Consider the following 13,336-nt stretch of genomic DNA (forward strand, 5'->3'; position numbering starts at 1 on the left):
TAATGTCTCTGCTTTTGAATATGCTATCTAGGTTGGTCATAACTTTCCTTCCAAGGAGTAAGCATCTTTTAATTTCATGGCTGCAGTCACCATCTTCAGTGATTTTGGAGCCCCCAAAAATAAAGTCTGACACTGTTTCCACTGTTTCCCCATCTATTTCCTATGAAGTGATGGGACCGGATGCCATGATCTTCATTTTCTGAATGTTGAGCTTTAAGCCAACTTTTCACTCTCCACTTTCACTTTCATCAAGAGGCTTTTTAGTTCCTCTTTACTTTCTGCCATAAAGGTGGCGTCATCTGCATATCTGAGGTTATTGATATGTCTCCTGGCAATCTTGATTCCAGCTTGTGTTTCTTCCAGTCCAGCGTTTCTCATGATGTACTCTGCATAGAAGTTAAATAAGCAGGGTGACAATATACAGCCTTGACGTACTCCTTTTCCTATTTGGAACCAGTCTGTTGTTCCATGTCCAGTTCTAACTGTTGCTTCCTGACCTGCATACAGATTTCTCAGGAGGCAGATCAGGTGGTCTGGTATTCCCATCTCTTTCAGAATTTTCCACAGTTTATTGGGTCATATGGTGGTTTTATTCCTAGGTTTTTTTTTAAGGAATCTCCATACAGTCTTCCATAGTGGCTGTATCAATTTACATTCCCACCAACAGTGCAAGATCGTTCCCTTTACTCCACACCCTCTCCAGCATTTATTGTTTGTAGTCTTTTTGATGATGGTCATTCTGACCAGTGTGAGGTGATATCTCATTGTAGTTTTGATTTTCATTTCTCTAATAATGAGCAATGTTGAGCATCTTTTCATGTGTTTGTTGGCCATCTGTATGTCTTCTTTGGACAAATGTCTGTTTAAGTCTTTTCCCTAGTTTTTGATTGGGTTGTTTGTTTTTCTGCCATTGAGTTGTATGAGCTGCTTGTATATTTAGGAAATTAATCCTTTGTCAGTTGTTTCATTTGCTATTATTTTCTCCCATTCTGAGGGTTGTCTTTTCACCTTGTTCACAGTTTCCTTTGCTGTGCAAAAGCTTTTAAGTTTAATCAGGTCCCACTTGTTTTTATTTCCATTACTCTAAGAGGTGGGTCATAGAGGATTTTGCTTTGATTTATGTCATCAAATGTTCTGCCTATGTTTTCCTCTAAGAGTTTTATATTTCTGGTCTTACATTTAGGTCTTTAATCTATTTTGAGTTTATCTTTTTGTATGGTGTTAGGAAGTGTTCTAATTTCATTCTTTTACATGTAGCTGTCCAGTTTTCCCAGCACCATTTATTGAAGACACTGTCTTTGCCCCTTTGTATATTCTTGCCTCCTTTGTAAAAAATAAGGTACCCATAGGTGCATGGGTTTATTTCTGGGCTTTCTATCTTGTTCCATTGGTCTATATTTCTGTTTTTGTGCCAGTACCATACTGTCTTGATGACTGTAGCTTTGTAATATAATATGAAGTCAGGAAAGTTGATTCCTTCAGCTCCATTCTTCTTTCTCAAGACTGCTTTGGCTATTTGGGGTTTTTTGTGTTTCCATATGAATTGTGAAATTTTTTTGTTCTAGTTCTGTGAAAAATGCCATTGGTAATTTGATAGGGATAGCATTCTATCTATAGATTGCATTTGGTAATATAGTCATTTTCACAATATTGATTCTTCCAACCCAGGAACATGGAATATCTCTCCACCTGTTTATGTTGTCTTTGGTTTCTTTCATTAGCATCTTATAATTTTCTGTGTACAGTTCTTTTGCCTCTTTAGGTAAGTTTATTCCTAGATATTTAATTCTTTTTGTTGCAATGGTGAATGGGATTGATCTCTTAATTTCTTTTTGATTTTTCATTGTTAATATATAGAAATACAAGTGATTTCTGTGTATTGATTTTTGTATCTTGCAACTTTGCTAAATTCACTGATTAGCTCTAGTAACTTTCTGATACTATCTTTAGGGTTTTCTATGTACAGTATCATGTCATCTGCAAACAGTGAGAGCTTTACTTCTTCTTTTCTGATCTGGATTCCTTTTTATTTCGTTTTCTTCTCTGATTGCTGTAGCTAGGACCTCCAGAACAATGTTGAATAATAGTGGTGAAAGTGGACACCCTTGTCTTGTTCCTGATCTTAGGAGGAATGCTTTCAGTTTTTTGCCATTGAGAATAATGTTTGCTGTAGGCTTATGGTCTTTACTATGTTGAGGTAGGTTCCTTCTATGCCCATTTTTTAAAGAGTTTTAATCATAAATGGGTGCTGAATTTTGTCAAAGGCTTTTCTGCATCTATTGAGATGATCATATGATTTTTATTTTTCAATTTGTTAATATGGTATATCATATTGATTTGTTTGTGTATATTGAAGAATCTTTGCATTCCTGGAATAAACCCAACTAGATCATGGAGTATGAGCTTTTTGATGTGTTGGTGATTTCTGTTTGCTAAAATTTCGTTGAGGATTTTTGCATCTATGTTCATCCATGATATTGGCCTGTAGTTTTCTTTTTTTGTATTGTCTTTGTCTGGTTTTGGTATCAGGGTGATGGTGGCCTCATGGAATGAATTTGGAAGTGTTCCTTCCTCTGCAATTTTTTGAAAGAGTTTTAGGATAAGCATTAGCTCTTCTCTAAATGATAGAATTCTCCTGTGAAGCCATCTGGTCCTGGGCTTTTGTTTTTTGGGAGATTTTTGATCACAGCTTCAATTTCAGAGCTTGTAATTGGGTTGTTCATAATTTCTATTTTTTCCTGGTTCAGTCTTGGAAGATTGAACTTTTCTAAGAATCTGTCCATTTCTTCCAGGTTATCCATTTTATTGCCATATAGTTGTTCATAATAGTCTCTTATAATCCTTTGTATTTCTGCATTGTCTGTTGTAACCTCTCCTTTTTCATTTCTAATTCTGTCGATTTGATTCTTCTCTCTTTTTTTCTTGCTGAGTCTGGCTAAAGTTTTATCAATTTTGTTTATCTTCTCAAAGAACCAGCTTTTAGTTTTATTAATCTTTACTATTGTTTCTTTCATTTATTCTTTCTTTATTTCTGCTCCAATCTTTATGACTTCTTTCCTTTTTCTAATTTTGGGGTTTTTTTTGTTCTTCTTTTCCAGTTGTTTTAGGTGTACAGTTAGCTTGTCTACTTGATGTTTTTCTTGTTTCTTGAGGTAGGATTGTATTGCTATAAACTTCCTTCTTAGAACTGCTTTTGCTGCATCCCATAGGTTTTGAGTTGTATTTTCATTGTCATTTATTTCTAGAAATTTTTTGATTTCCCTTTTGATTTCTTCAGTGAGCTATTGTTTATGTAGAAACGTGTTTAAACTCCACGTGTTTGTGTTTCTTATAGTTTTTTTTTTCTTGTAAATGATATCTAGTCTCATAGCATTGTGGTTAGAGAAGATTCTTGATACGATTTCAATTTTCTTAAATTTACTGAGGTTTGATTTGTGACCCACAATGTGGTCTATCCTGGAGAACAACAGTCCATGTGCACTTGAGAAGAAGGTATATTCTTCTGCACTTGGATGGAATGTCCAGAAGATATCAATGAAATCCATCTCATCCTAATGTATCACTTAAGACTTGTGTTTCTTTATTAATTTTCTGTTTTGATGATCTGCCCATTGGTGTGAGTGGGGTGTTAAAGTCTCCTACTATTATTGTGTTACTGTCAGTTTCTCCTTTTATGTCTGTTAGTGTTTGTCTTATGTATTGAGGTGCTCCTATGTTGGATGCATAGATATTTACAATTGTTATGTCTTCCTCTTGGATTGATCCCTTGATCATTATGTAGTGTCCTTCCTTATCTCTTGTAATAATCTTTATTTTAAGGTCTATTTTGTCTGATATGAGGATTGCTACTCCAGCTTTCTTTTGCTTCCCATTTGTATGGAATATACTTTCCCATCCTCTCATTTTCAGTCTATATGTGTCTTTAAGTCTGAAGTGGGTTTCTTATAGATAGCATATATATGGGTCTCATTTTTGTATCCATTCAACCAGCTTGTGTCTTTTGGTTGGAGCATTTAATCCATTTATATTTAAAGTAATTATTGATATATATGTTCCAATTGCCATTTTCTTAATTGGGGTTGATTTTTATAGATCTTTTTTCTTCTTTACATCCTGTCATCCCTCAGGGCTTCACACATCTAAGGACACATTTGCTTGTCATAAAGAAGAAATGAAATTTACATGTTTTAAATCATTATTTTATAAACTGACATGCCTTGTATGAATGATCACACTACATCCGAAGAATGGCAGTGGAAACAGAGCAGATGTTACTTCTCTCATAAAAAAAACAGTTGTAAGCTTTCTTTCGGAATTTTTTAAGTCATGTTCAACATCTTCACCTCTAAATAGCATTTTCTTATTCATTCCCAAATTTTGAGTGGTTTTATTGTTTATATGTCTTCTGCCAGAGATGGATTCTTTAACTATTAATTCATATAATATGCATTTTTATGAACAAATGCTTTGGCCATTGTATATAGTGCATCTAAATGGCATAGTGTAATTTAATGCCAGTATCTTGAATTAGTCTATTGGAGGACAAAGTTTCTTAAGTTAGGCATGTGACATGGACCATAACAGAGCTGGAAGTCTTGCTCCTATTTAAACCTCCTCATGTGCTTACTATTAGCTTTCCCTAACCATGTGCCCATCTGATGAACAAGTTCCTAAAAAAAAAAGTGAAAAATTCCAACACAATTTGTGTTATGAAAACACCAACATTAAAAGACCACAGAATAGGGAATTCCCTGGAAGTCCAGTGGTTAAGACTCCATCTCCATGCTTCCACTGTGGAGGGTGGAAGGTTGGATCCTTGGTTGAGGAACTGAGATCCCACATGACCCTCATTGTGGCCAAATAAATAGATAAAATGTTAACCTCTTGAAAAAGAAAAAAAAAAAAGGCCACAGGATAAAAATGTGCTCAGAGTCTTTAAGCTCTGAGTATTGAGAAATGGAGATTTTTACTATAGGAGTCTTTGTACATAGTTATAGTCTTTAACCACAAACTATCCTTGATATAGCTGGATAAATAAATGTTATCAAATTCTCTAAGTGTTAATTACTCCCCAACACTTTATTTTTACTTCATTCTTGACATGAAAATTCTAGAAACAAAGATCCTTAATTTCGTTTTGTTTTTCCTATCCTTTTGAACTCATTGTTCTCAAACATATTTAGTGTAATTTAAAACTCAATGTTTCTCAATGAAACTCAAATGAAAATAAAATTACGCCCACATCCCAATTAATTCTAAAGGAACCATTTAATTAGAGTTGATTGCTAAATTGGGAACTAGGTCTTATTTGTAACACATCACAGTGCAATATTTGTCTTTTAAAGTATTATTTATGTATTTAAAGTCAACTTAAATCATATGATGAATGCTTATACTTACTTGGATGTCTGAGCCTTAAAATCGTAAACAGCTTTTGCAGGCAGTTTCTGAAAAGGAAAGAAATGGTTGATGCTAACTTAAAATTTTGGATTTCCTATTAAAAAATCAGTTTCATATGAATTAAAGAGAAATGAAACTTGAAGGATTTATTAAACATATACAATGTAAATGATATATGCAATTTATAAGCAAATCAATTGGTTCTTTTTAGATAGTTAAACTATAACAGATGACCTATTCACCATAATTGTTGAATATCACATTTCATCTTAGGGACTAAGGTAAATGTCTGCCATGAAAGGGGAATAAAATGCCTGCAGAGGATTTGGTCCTACGTATAATTTTGGCTTTTCCTGGGATAACCATGGAAGGTCAATTGTTCTGTGTCCTAAGTATTGACACAGCTTCTGAACCATAATTAAAGGACTGGAAAAAGTCACAAAGGAAGTCATTACTCCTTTTACCAAACACTTGTTAACATAGTAGCAAAGAAATATAGCCTAGTTATCATGGAGAGGCTAGTTAGTGGCCAAAAGCATGGGCTTGGTCATTTTGTATTGCCTGGGGAGTTCAGGAACTCTTCAGCACCAGTAAACCAGCCGCTTATCTTTGAGACCTGACCAGATTCGACATGAGCCCACACTCACGCTCTGGAGCCCACAGATCTGCCTGGGGCACCTGTAGCTCTTCCTCTCTGATGCCAATCATCCTCTCACCGCTCTTTCCCTGAGACTCTGGTGGACTTTGGGCATCCTGGATCATTCCTGACTTTGGATCCTGGATCCATAGGCACTGGATTGTGTTAGACACTGGTAGAGAACTTTCTGGAGTGGCTGACACTCCAGGACCAGCCTTCTGTTTCTATCAAACCTTCATGGCTCCAAGATAGTACAAGCCAGACCGTCAGCCCTGGCTCAGGACCACGGACAAGAGCCAGCAGGCTGGGGGTTCCCAGGAACAGCAGGGTTTTTTTTCAGGGATCCTCCCCAACAAAAGCAGGGCAGCAAAAATTATTTCCATGGAATTTGTATTGATTTGCAGCACAGCTGATAGGACCGTCCCCTTCATCGCTGGGCCAGAAATCTCGATAGGGAAAGCTTTCTTCCTCCAAGGAGTGGCCCAGCTCAAGACTGTTTCAGACAAAGCTATTAATCTATAGGTCAGGTCAAGACTCAGAAAGTCACTCTCAAAAATGGACTACAACTGGGGGAGACGTGCTGCTCAGGTTAGAATGCCGTGGCTTCAAATCCTTTGCTTGGGCTCCAGGGAAAACTAATTTCTAGTTTCTCCATCAACACTTTAATGTTTTTAATCAGGGCTCTTTACTGGTTTTAGACATAACTCTGGCTGGCAAATGCTTTCTCAAGTATATTGTTGAAAAAGACTCAGATGCCACTAAGCAGACTACCTCTTTTTCTGGAGTTCCTCTTCTTTCCCTGGGTGTGGTTCTTCCAAGATCAGTCAGTGTGGCCGAGTAACTCCTAGGGGACTCATGGTCTGTTGGAAAGGACAGGGCCAGAGTGAGTATCCACGTAATCAAAAGCATTTTTCCTGGTGGCAACTATATTCCCCTTCAAACGTGGAGAGATACCACAATGGAAAACACAGGCCTAAAACTCATAGGGAATTACAAAGATGTGATGTAAGACACAAAACAGAGCACTTTTAGAGGAAAAGTATCTAAGTTTTCAGAAGTATTATAAATATAAAGGTTTAATTGTTACACTGCTGATATAATTTATGCTGCAGCATAGGTAATTCAAAGTTACAGAGATTTTTCATCTCAAAGATTTAATACTTGCTGTTCTTTTTGCCACCAGTTTATAATTACTATGATAGAGCCTATAGAAGATGAAGACGGGAGCAACCATTTATAAAAACTGAAGCATGTTATGGAACAATTTAAGGATGTAGTAATGAAAAAAAATATGATGATGGCAGAACTACATCGTGACCATTCTCTTCTCTCTTTCTCTCTGTGTTTAATGACCTATTGAATCTGAAGATGACATCTTAAGGTTTAAGGCTTCATAGACCATCATCTATTTGCTTCCTTTGTGTTCAACTATCTTATTAGAAAGTGAATATTTATCCCAAGAAACCAAAGGATAAAAATTTTCTAAACAGAAAGTGTTGTATTGGTGGCCAATGACTTATGAACTGTTGCGTTGTTTTTGTTTGCCTTAAAACAAAATATACACAGTTAATTGCATTATAAAGTAAAGATGCAAGTATCTATCTTATGCTTTTATATGTGGAAATGTAAATGATACTGAATAACTGGAAAAGGTAGCTAATTTATGAAAACATTGCGTTATGACATGGCTCAATCAGTGAAAATTTCAAGTTGTTGACTTTGATTTTAAAAATGTAAACTTACTGTTTTTGAAGCATGTCATATGGTGTAAATGAAAACAAACCTAAATCCTAATAAGATAAGAAAATTTGTGCAATAGTTACTAACAGTTGGGTTATATATTCTGCACTCAAATTCTGAATTACATCAATTTGGATCTTGTTTCTGCTACCTACTCATTGTGTGAATTTGGTCAGATTTCTTGTCCTCTTTGTGTATTAATTTCCTCATCTGTAAAACAGGGCTTACAATAATATCTATCATCTAGGTTTATTTCCGTGTTACGTAGAAAATGTGTATAAAGCACTTTGGAATGTCTGGTGCATAAAAAATTCTGTGAACAATCCAAGTTTAAGCCTGGAAAATTCATTCCAGCTTCTTAAAATTTACACAGTAAACAAATGCACTTTAAGCATTACTGAAAAGGATTGAATAAAAATATCAAAACATCCTGTGTTTCCCAGTAATGTATACCTGAAAAAATGTCCTCTGTATTTGTCCTTGTGTTCCACTTTAAGGAATCAATGAAAATGAAGTTGAGAGTCACTTTTATCCTAAATAACCTAATTCAAATGTCAGTACAGGATTGTTTTAGCAGAAATAGAAAATAAATTAAATAATGGAGAGGAAGAGAAAATGAATACATGACTGATGGAAATATGACTTTTACATATACAGCTTAAAGATATATTCACAAAAATTTTATCAGTTGTATCTTTTAAAAGAAGAAAGTTATTAAACAAGTTCTATTTATTCTCTTAATTGCCCATCAATTACTACATTACATATTTTGGTTTTGCTTCCTGAGTGTGCTAATTTTTTATCTTCTATATAGAATGTAAGCAAATTATATATTGGGCGAGTGACTAGAAAGTTAATAGAATCAAGGAAAAGATGTTAAACTAGTGATTTTGATTCATTTTACACAACGAAAAAAGAGTTAATGCAAAGTTGTCAGTTTCTTAAGGATACTGATATTCAATTATGATTTGTCTTGAAATTCTTATAAACTGGTAAAATAAGTTTAATTTGTCATTTCTATGTAACAGTTATCTCAACCCCAACATCAAGCTGCAAAACTGTTTATCCCTTTTGATTCTGAATGAGTAAATTTTTGTGATCACTTTAAGCCACACATCAAGTCCAAATATCCCATGAACAAATGAGAACTATTCGGTAAGATGTTTGTACAACAAGCATTTGCTTCCCAACACATAATGAACCCAGGTGGTCACCACTCAAGAATGATGAGACGTAGGGATGAAGCATGAGAGAACTGGAGGGTGTGTATGTGAACCACAAGGGAAAGGAAAGGAAAGTCGGTCCACCTTGGAGATGCAGTGCGCTGGCGTGGTCTTGGTGGTGGTAGCTGTTGTTGGTGTCGTCTGGGAAGGAGGCACTGTGAGGCATTCTCCCACAATCGTTCTGGTACAACGGACAATGAATAGCACCTTCTTGAGGCAGTGGGTGAAAAGGCTGGTGCGTGGGGCTCCTTTTTAGGGCTTTGAGCGATGAATTCCTTTCAGGAATATCTGGCAGCAGTTCACTGATAAGACGGTGCAATATACTGTTGTCTGGCAAACTTCCCCTTCTCTTTTCAGCCTTAATTTGGTCGCAAATGTCTTTAAGGGCAGAGTCCAGAGCCTCAAACACAGACGTCTTACATTTCGCCTTTTCCATCTGTTTTTTGGGAGTTGAACTTTTTTTCCTCCGGAAAGGCACGGGACTGACTAGAAACGCCAGTTTAGAAAGGCCAGGGTCCATTTCTTGTCTTCTGGGCTCATCAGCGTTTTCGTGTTTAGCTCTTTCGTGTTTTAACATCGTGGTAAATCGAGTGTAGGAGGCAGGGCATCTGCCTTTGCAGGAGCTGATGAGGTGCCGGTGATGCTGGTGGTGATGGTGGTGGTGGTGGTGGCTGGATCCATAAAAACTTTCAGAGGATGTGAAAGAAAAGTGATCAAAATCACTCTCGCTGCAAAAGGATGATCCTTCAATGTGAATGTAATCACTGTGGTCAGACACAACTCCGTCCTGGTCGCTATCAGAAAACTCCACGTGGGTTCTCGGTTGGTCGTCACTGGTGACTTCAATGTGGATGGGCACCAGGGCTTTAGACTTGTAGCTTCGCGGTATCTGAGAAGGGTGTCTACCTTGATTCTCTTCCTCCAGCAAAGACTCAATGGAAAACCGCCTTTGGGGACACAAACCATTCTGTTGCGGCTCTAGGGTTACAGGAGATAACATTTCATCTCCCAAATTTGGCATGGACTTTGACTTCTGAATCAACTTTTCAAATTCAGAAATGCGGGTGGGGACCATGTCCCTGGGCACCTCCTCCGTGGAGGACTGGCTCCATCCATGGAGCAGCCCTTTGTGTTGCTGTTCCTTCTCATACTGCATTATTCTCGACTTGACGGAGCAGATGACTTCAGAGTTCATCAGATCCTTGCGGTTGATGCGGTGCATTTTCTTGTACATCTTTAGGAAGCCCGGGGCGTCGTGGGCCGACCTGTGTCGGAGCCTTGATCTGCCGTTACTGCGGCCCTCCTGGATGTAGGGGGAAGCCCACGTCACGGGGCAGCTCTCCTTGGGGTCCTCCTCGCATAACAGAGAACCCATACTTTCCGACTTGGTTTTCGGGTCAGGCAAGCTGTCGCAGTCATCATTTAAAAGGTCGTCGCAACTACGGGATTTGATTTTGGGGGAGACGGTTTCTTCAGTGCTGCTCCAGACCTCTGCATTTTGCCGGGCCATCTGCCAGCCGTTTTTGAAAGTAATGGCTCTCTGCGAGTCTTGTGGGACATCTAGATGCTGTCTGTAAGTGTTACAGTAATCTAACTCGTGGGAGGGGTGGCCATTGAGCCCTGAGAAACTGCAAAGGGATGGACACGTTTGGCTATCGTCCCCACCTTTTAGTCCAAGGCAGCGTGGTGGAAAAGAGACGTTGGAGAAGTTAAAAGGCTCGTAAAGAGGACAGCATGTCAGTTAGCATCAGATAGCACAGCAAAGAGAAAGCAGTTAGTGGGGTTCAACCCAGACACTGAATGTCATACGTGTAGCTTCAACTTAGAGAAAAAAGTCTAATTCTAAAGCAATAAGCATAGCTTTGCAGACAATAGTTAACCAAACCATATATGAAAAGTAGCTGGTATTGCTAAATATATTTATTTCCATTGCATACTTCATCCATCTTTATGCAAATATGGTATGTCAAAAATCTAATAGTACCTCGTAAGCCAATAGCATGACCTGGTAGTGGTTTAAAGGTTTTGTAATTAATACCAAAAATATTATAGATTTAATCATCTTAATAGGATCAGAATTTGAGTCTTATTTGATTTATAATAATACGGACATAAAGAATAACTTACACATTTACGTTTAATTGATACTCCAATAATGATATCAAAGAATTTTTCATGGGCATTATATAGAAAAAGCTATAAGACAGAATATTTTCCAGAATTTCAAAATTCAGTTGAGTTGCTGTGAACTACTACTGCTAATATTTTTCTAAGAAATAAACCAACTAGCACCTTTTTAAACAAATGAATTTACCTCTTTGATTTCTCTACCTTCTACCTCTTATTAGGCAGGTTCCCATAAGGATAACTGGATATATTATAAAACTTTGATCAGAGGTGAATGCATTTGCTTTTTTCCAGGAAAGGTCTTTTTAAAAAATCATTTGCAATATAATAATGTAGAGCTAACCCTGATGGAAATAGTACTTATGGAAATAGTCTTTTCTTTTGTGTTGCTGAGCTAATTAATGAATGACAGACAACATTAAATCTAACGGGACATGTTCTTAAAAATAAGCCTAGTGGAAGAAAATATCTCTGTTGACAGCTCCTGCCTTCCCCAAATTCTTCAAAAGTACATAAACACATTAAGTAGCTAAGTAGTATTTGGGAAGGAAGTTAACAGCCCCCAGGATAAAAGCAAAGATCTAAAGTAATCAGAAAGAATCCTTTTAACTTTTTGGAGGGATCCAAGCATAGTAAGTCAATGGCATTTCATGACCTATTGGTTTCTTTAGGATATTTGTTTGTATAAATGAGTAGAATCTGGTAAGAGTGCTTCTGATAATTTGAGGAATGGTATATTGAAAGGGACTTCCTCCCTCTGAATGCTGGAATCTGGATGTTCCAGCAAGTACAGCTTTACTAGGTCATGGACAAGAGCTAGCACCTCCTGCCTATCCAGAGCGCAGTCATCAGAACCAAAAATCCTTTCTCACAAACCAGCTAACTCCTAGCTTTACTTTTATGTGGCAGCACTTTCAGTGCCTGCCTTTGGTATGTGTAGCTGAATCTCTGCTACTGTATGGAAACTTCATTTACAGCTCACTTTCTTCCACACTTCAAATTGCTTCTCTCTTCTGTTTCAACCCCAGAGGGCTGGAAAAGACCTTGGGTCCCAAAATCGTAGGTACCTATGGATGCTGGTTCAATCCTAGGTTTCTGTTTTGGGACTATTCTTGTTACAGCTGCAGTAATATGTAACTAAACAGAGATTTGAAGTAGTGACTGCTCCCTTTCAACACAACTCACTAAACTTCCAGAGAGGAGACAGGCCATATAGAAAAATGGCTTGTTGATAAACAAACTCCACAATAATGGACTGTTGTGAATTGAACACCATGTTACATACGGAACATGGATATTCTACTGTATGTATGAATACTGACTAAAATATAAACCAAGTGATTAAAGAAACAACTTTCATAGGTTAGACAAACTTTTGTCTAGAATTAAATAATTTAAAAAAAAACCAACCCAATTTATGTTTTAGGCAACAATGCTCTCTGTTGCTACTACTAATTTCTATTCTATAACTCTGATTAATTTTACTAGTTGTAGTAACATTAGAAAATTTTGACAGTATGCAAATGTTTATAAATGTAATCTTTTAATAGCCTGACCATACATTTTTTGATACTTTAAATTTGTTCCAAATAACACACATGATATATTTGGAGACAAGAAAAGTATTAACAGATGAGAGTCAGAGTCCTTTAAGCCATTCAGAAGGTTCATCATCCTGACTTAGTCTGTGTATAGGAAAGCTATTGTTTTGAAACTATATTTTATTAAAATACTAACCCTAACCATCTCTGGGTGGTCATCATTGGACCAGCTCTCCCAAGGTTAAAACTTGAACTAGTAAATTATTTACACGCCATTTATTGCCACTCACCTTTTGCTCTTGACGGAGAAGAAGGAGAAGAACTAATGAAGGATTTTGTCAGTGTGGTGCTTGATCCTGGGAGGTCTGCTCGGCCTGGGCTAGTGCTCCTTGCACTCGGGTCCCCCAGGCCCCTGGGCTGCCCTACCGCAGGCTCGCTCCTCCGCCTTTTCCTAAAGTCGCTGGCCATGCTTGCAGAACTGCAAGAAGGAATTGGCTTCAGTTTGGCTGGTGTTGCAGGGATTCAAATGTGAACCAGAAAGATAGTGGAAGGTGCTAGAGGTGGCCACAGAATGACTCTCACCCTTCATCCCCCAAACTGCATTTTTTAGAATTCATTCCTTAATATAAAAAACTATTTATTTACAGTCACCTCTTTGAAAATTAACA

At 37.2% G+C, this 13,336-nt stretch overlaps 1 protein-coding gene across 41 annotated transcripts in view; it reads right to left on the reverse strand.

Annotated features, from left to right (window-relative positions):
- The window catches only part of SORBS2 (sorbin and SH3 domain containing 2), a 211,723-nt gene that overhangs the window by 30,361 nt on the left and 168,026 nt on the right, over positions 1–13,336 (reverse strand). For 37 of the 41 annotated variants that reach the window (XM_061404232.1, XM_061404234.1, XM_061404231.1 and 34 more), the window contains 3 exons: positions 12,959–13,146; positions 6,809–6,897; positions 5,401–5,447 (listed from right to left, as the gene is read on the reverse strand). In XM_061404232.1, the coding sequence (XP_061260216.1) occupies positions 5,401–5,447; positions 6,809–6,897; positions 12,959–13,146 (324 nt within the window). Of the gene's footprint in view, positions 1–5,400; positions 5,448–6,808; positions 6,898–9,084; positions 10,666–12,958; positions 13,147–13,336 lie in introns of all 41 variants that reach the window. The other 4 variants (XM_061404237.1, XM_061404240.1, XM_061404238.1 and 1 more) reach the window with 1 other exon arrangement.

The sequence above is a fragment of the Bos javanicus genome, chromosome 27 (genome assembly GCF_032452875.1).
Source record: "Bos javanicus breed banteng chromosome 27, ARS-OSU_banteng_1.0, whole genome shotgun sequence".
Classification (NCBI taxonomy): Eukaryota; Metazoa; Chordata; class Mammalia; order Artiodactyla; family Bovidae; genus Bos; species Bos javanicus.